We start from the raw sequence: 6,216 nt of genomic DNA, 5'->3' as shown, positions 1-6,216 counted from the left end.
GGATATTAAGGTTGTAGTGATTTTTTAGCCTTGCATGTTCTCTTGGGCCTTGTCCTAATGAGTGTGCGGCCATGTCATATGTGGCTGATCCGAATAATGGGTTTGGGGCACGATAGAATCACTTAAAACAAAGGCATGCCTTCTCTTCTTTGGATAAAAACAAGAAGAATTTGTTGTTTCAGTTCATTAACTTTGAGAAAGCACCATATTTGTTATTTTGCTCATTCAACCTTACCAGGCAGAAGTTGCGAACTAAAAGTGATCAACTAACTGTCGGTGCAGTGACAAGCCCTTTCAAGTTTGTTAGCCAGCAAAAGAAATCAAACTCAAATTGCATCAATCTTTATACTTAGCTCATAAATAAGCTAATTCTAACTACGCATCCTGTAACAACCTAGGACCTCACCCAAAATGGCTAGCCGGAAGGTATTATTTAGATTTCTTGATCCTGTACAAGTAACCAAGATCTACCCAGCAAATAACCGATGTGGGACTAACACTCGCCCGCACGGATCCTCACATACTCTCCTTGTTCAAGCCCTGACCTCCTCGTCAAGCTAAGGGTTCAAATCTATTCAAATCTAATAACAAACACCACGATTGGCCCATGGTTAGCCCCAATGGATCCGTGCTGCAGTGTCTCCTAGTCCATATAGGTTATGGGTTGGGTTCGCTCTGATATCATTTGACAACTCAGAATCTCACTCACAATGACTTGCCGGAAGATATTATTTGGGTTCCTTGATTCTATATAAGTACCCAAGATCTACCTAGCGAATAACCGATATGAGACTAAACACACGACCACACGAGTCCTTACATACTCTCCCCGTTCAAGCCCTGACGAGGACGTCAGGCTAAGAGTTTAAATCTATTCAAATCTAATCACAAACACCACGATCGGTCTGTGGTCAGCCCCGATGGATTCATGCTATAGTGTCCCCTAATCCACATAGGCTATTCGCTGGGTAGATCTTGGGTACTTATACAGGATCAAGGAACCCAAATAATACCTTACGACTAGTCATTTTGGATGAGGTCTTAGATTGTTACACATCCACTCACCAAAACAATCCAACCTCATATCGGATATTTATCTCAACACCTAAGCTAATATAAGGAAATCTTAAGGTTAACCCTGATAATATAATTTCCCCAACATATGCATCAAAGACCGGTGACCAAACTGAGCTTCCTCATCCATGGGTAACATATATGAGGTGAATGATACAAATCCATGGGTGTAGCAGTGCCTTCAAAAAGGCCAAAAAAATACATATTTTGCAGCAATCTTAGAATTTGATAAGCTTTTCTTAATTAAGAAGCAGCACCATTCCATTACTTGTGTGGGGATCCTCCGCTCAAAGTCCGGACCGTTAACCCCACATCTAGGAATGATGGATAGAAAAACTTCAATTCCCATGGCAACAAAGGAATAAAATTCTACGTTTCTGTTTTCAGACACCTCCAGTAAAGTGCACCGCCTCAGGTTTCAGCATCCTTGCGGGCCAGAGTCAACCAGTTGACGATAAAAGAGGGAGCCTATTACGGACGGTGACCGGACCTCTTTCGCACGGTCCTTCCAACGCCCAGCTTCCTTCGCTGGATGCTAGGAGCTTCTCTCTCTCAAAACCAGGCTCTCTCCGTCTCCATCTCTTTGTCCAAAAATATGAGGCCTCTCTCCCAAACTCTCTCCATTCTTTTCTCTCTTCCTTAGACTTGGATTTCTTTTTCTTCTTTCTTATCTGGATTAGATTGAAAGAGAGAGGCTCAACTTATACCACAGAGAAAACACCATGAAGAGGGATCAAGACACATTGAAGAATGCCCATAAGAAGTATATAAGGGCCCATGCTCTTTTCAGACTGTTGGCAGGTGTGGCCACATTGGCTGCAGCTTTGGTTATGGGGTTCAACAAAGAAACCAGCATCATTGCTGGGTACGAATTCGTAGTTACTTACAACAGATATCCTGCCTTTGAGTAAGTTCTATATATCACGTTTTATCTAATCTATTTTACTCAAAAAAATATTTGATCTAATCTATATGTTTTGAAATTTGTATTCATGCATTGTTTATGTTTTGATTTTTTTTTTTTAGATTCTTTCTGGCGGGGAATGCGATTGCTTGTGGGTACTCAATGGTTTCTCTGCCTTTTGTTTCCAATCTGGTGGAAGGCTACATATTGGGCGTGTTGGATCTGGTATGCCATGTCATTTTATTACCTTGCTTGCAATAGAGATCCTACGAAGTTTGATCTTTAGTGTTGTAAGGGCGTTTGAGACAATTTATACCCTTTTTTTTTGATTTTTTTTTAATGTTTTTTTCTTGAATTCAATTTTTCAATATCTAATCGTACAGTTGGAGATCTATGAAACACATATACACCATGCAATCCAGGGAAGTTTAACCTTAAATAGGTATGAAAGATAGTGAACACACAAGACAACCATATAGCCATACCTTCAATTATCTGCCATGAAATTTCCACTGTTGTAATAATTTATTATCAATCAGATAAATAAACTTTTGTATATGATTAGGAAGAGTTAAACTTCTCTCTGGTGCAGGTAAAAGGTGCCTAAGCATCATGCTATATTTATCTATCTATTTTATTAATTATAATGATTTGAGCACGACAATATGCAATTGTTTGAGTTGTTTTTGAGAAACACTCTCAATATTTTAACTTTGATTCTTTTATCAAGTATAGAATAGGAGCAACAATTAGATTATAATCTAGTTTACTGAAGTCTTTAATTTTCTATATACTGCATATAGCACAACTTAACTACTACAATTACTCAATTTATGATTTACTAATTTATTTAAAAATAGTGATGGGAGAACCACCAAATATAATTAGTCGAGTTATTTAGAGAAATACCTCGTTTAGAGTAAGATTATCCCTCAAAGTACGAAGTGGGTGCAACCGCTGAGCTATAACATCATTTTATACATTAAGATGACTACTTCCTATCCACTATATAACACATTTTAACTATTACATAAATCTCGAATGAAAACCATGGTGCACAAGCACTACTGGGACTTGCATGGATGTTTGATAACATGTATTGGTGCCTTTCACTTATGTAAGGTGAATAGATAAACTCCCATCATGTGTCCTGATTAATTTACAACAAACTAAAAAGAAATTTTACTCCTTTGCATGTTTTAATTTTCTAGTGAAAATTGAATCTAGGTCTAATAACCCCAATTTTTATGAAAGTACACTACTAAAATATATTAGTTCCAATTTAATTCCAATGTGAACATGTATGATCTTGCAGTTTGTGGCACTGCTAATATCGCACTTTAATTCGATTGGTACATTTATTTTATCAAAATAAGTTTAGCAATAATATCATATTAACAAATATTGAAAGATGGGGCAGTGTTGAAGGTTAAGATAGTTAGCTTGACAAATATATCTATATACATGTTCGCACATGCTAGCTTTTAAATCTTGTCTATTCATAATAATTTGTGCTACAAAAATTTTAAAGCAAGTTATAGTGTGTTGGCCAACTCACCAAATTTTAAAGTTAAAAGGAGCTTCAAGGTTCCTTCATCTTCTTTTTTTTTTTTTAAATTTCCAGTTGTTTTTGTTATCAAGATGAAAACTTCTAATCACATGGCTGGAACCTGAGAGAATGGAGTCTCGGATGCAACTAAACGCACACAAGCATTTTCCTTTTTTCATTTTTTTTTGAAAGAGATGGGGCTGGGGGGATACACCCATTATATAATTACTATAGATGCAAATATTTGGGAATACATCACATATGACTCACACCTGGAATCTTTTGTAGCAGATAAAGAGGTTAGACTAGTGGGTTGAGCTCCAATTCACCTAATGTTAGGGGTACAAATGGGTCAAGTCGGACCAAGTCATGAGAGACCCGATCCAATTTGATTCCTTCTTCGAATCCTAATGTTAGATCTAAATCTAACCTAATAGAAGATCGAATTGGGTCTATGGATAAAATTTCTGGCCCAATGAGTCATTTAGGTCAGATCGGGTCCATATATAACTCGATCACAACCCAAAAAATTTGAATCTGGGTGATATATCCTAAATTTGTTAGAATACATCTACGACTATTTTTGCTAAACGTACTAATAAAAAAGCATACATGGGCCAAAATAAAGAATATAGTTTTGATAATGACGCATGATAAAGTTCAATTGTAATGGACTCATCATGAACCCATCTTCTTCCACATGGCAAAATTAACTCTATTTTGCTTTCATTAGTTTGAAGTTCCTTCTTAGGAGAATAATATTCTCATTTAATATAACCAACCTAAGCCTTAATATAAAATTCTTGTCATTTGACAGTACACAAGAAACAATCTCTTCCATTCATCTCGTTCTAAAACACAATAAGAGATTAGAGGAATAGAGAGTTAGAGATCCTTAAGCACCCTTGCAGGCCCTAATAATGTACTGGATTCGGGTCGGATCAAGTTGGGTCATAGGGTAGGAAATCCAAAATTGTCCCAAAAATCAAATGGGCCAGGTTAGGTTGGGTCAAAATTTGATAAATCTAGTCTGACTCGAAAAATAAAACGGGTCCAATTTTAGAACCCAACCTAGCCCTATGAGTTATTTAAATTGGGTTGGATCAAATCTAAGTGGGTCGGGTCGGGTCACTGGTCAACCCGACCCATTTGTAACCTTACCTAATATAGATGATAGTTATGGGAAAACCTGAAAAATCTTCGAGTAACACTTGAGATAACTCATAGTAGGAATATATATATATATATAGAGAGAGAGAGAAGAGAGAGAGACTAGGCTACACTCGAGTGTAGCCAACTTCAGATCCAAACAGCCTGGCGCTACTGCCGTTTGTTTGGCACGGATTTTGAAGCATCCAAGTAGCGATTAACTGCCCGTCTATTGCATGAAAAGAAAAAAAGGAATAACTAATTAGGACAGGAGCGGATATGGAGCCCATGCCCGTGCCCACCCTTCAAGATGTGTATCATCCGTTCTCTTGCTTCCTCTCTCTCCAAGATAAACACTAAATCCAAAATGATAACACCTAGATTGCAAGAGTAAACACAAACATTACATAAATAAATAGAAAAAGATATAACTACTTGTTGGGCATAAACACTAAGTGGTTGAAAATAAACATTAACCTGCTGGAAGTAAACACTAACTCTATAAAAATAAATACTAAGTTATCTATGGTAAATACTTAATTATACTCAGATGATAAATACCTAGTATTTGGAAATAAATACAAATCTCGTAAAAATAAATACAAGATGTTCTAGCCTCGAGCGGAGGATAAAGAAGGGATGCATCCTAAGGGATGGGCACAGTCCAGACTTGTGTACACTCGAGCGTAGCCTGATCTACGATAAATAAATAAATAAATAAATAAATATATATATATATATATAAAAGTGAACAAGGACAAGCAAAGCCACATCTGAATACCTATAGCAAGTTTGACGTTGGTGGTTATGGTGTATGCAGTTAAGCTTGGTGCTTGCGACGGCCGCAGCCTCGGCGGGTACAGCAATTGGCCATCTGGGGAAGGAGGGGAATGATGAGGTCGGGTGGCCGCAAGTGTGCTCCTTCTTTGAGAAGTTCTGCCAGAGGGCTGCGATCTCTTTGGTCTGCTCATATGTCGGTATACTGCTATTCCTAATTATATGTGCCCTCTCTTCCGTGTACAAGACGAGACAAAGCAACAAAGGAAGAATTTTAGGCCCACAACCGACCGCTACAACGAAAGAATAGAAGGTCCTAAACTTCCGACCAATTGCCTTCCGGAAATTATACATGCCATTTGACTTCATTGTAAATTGGCCATCTTCTTGTTTTCAATATAGGGAGTGGATTTGTAGTCTATAATGGGAAAATGCTTGCTTAGGAATAACAATTTCATGGCTTTTCATCCCTAAATTGTGGTGAGAAAAGAGTTAAATGAAATCTAAATACAATCAAGAAAACTCTGGGAACGCTTTCAAATCTTCAGCATTGTCGCATGATTTCTTATCTCTCAGGCATGAGCAGAATACCTAAAAGAGCAGGCTGTCCACATGTAAGCTGTCTTCACATGACTTTGTACAGGGAGAAATGCACGAACTTGTTTATGTTGTTTTGTCGACGGCATAATAGGCCTTTTTACGAATATATATCGCTTACTTAATGCAAAGATAAGATACAGCATTCCTACAGCAGCTTACCCAA

At 37.5% G+C, this 6,216-nt stretch overlaps 1 protein-coding gene across 1 annotated transcript; it reads left to right on the top strand.

Moving 5' to 3' along the window:
• Positions 1 to 1,469: 1,469 nt before the first annotated feature.
• LOC103715324 (CASP-like protein 1C2) lies at positions 1,470 to 5,970 on the top strand. Its single transcript, XM_008802909.4, has 3 exons — positions 1,470 to 1,981; positions 2,101 to 2,203; positions 5,497 to 5,970. The coding sequence occupies exons 1-3, from the start codon at positions 1,797 to 1,799 to the stop codon at positions 5,761 to 5,763; spliced, it is 555 nt and encodes a 184-aa protein (XP_008801131.2). The 5' UTR covers positions 1,470 to 1,796; the 3' UTR covers positions 5,764 to 5,970.
• The last annotated feature ends 246 nt before the right edge of the window (positions 5,971 to 6,216 follow it).

Source organism: Phoenix dactylifera, chromosome 9, assembly GCF_009389715.1.
Source record: "Phoenix dactylifera cultivar Barhee BC4 chromosome 9, palm_55x_up_171113_PBpolish2nd_filt_p, whole genome shotgun sequence".
Classification (NCBI taxonomy): Eukaryota; Viridiplantae; Streptophyta; class Magnoliopsida; order Arecales; family Arecaceae; genus Phoenix; species Phoenix dactylifera.
The sequence above is the reverse complement of the archived record's forward strand: the minus strand, read 5'-3'. Positions and strand labels throughout refer to the sequence as shown.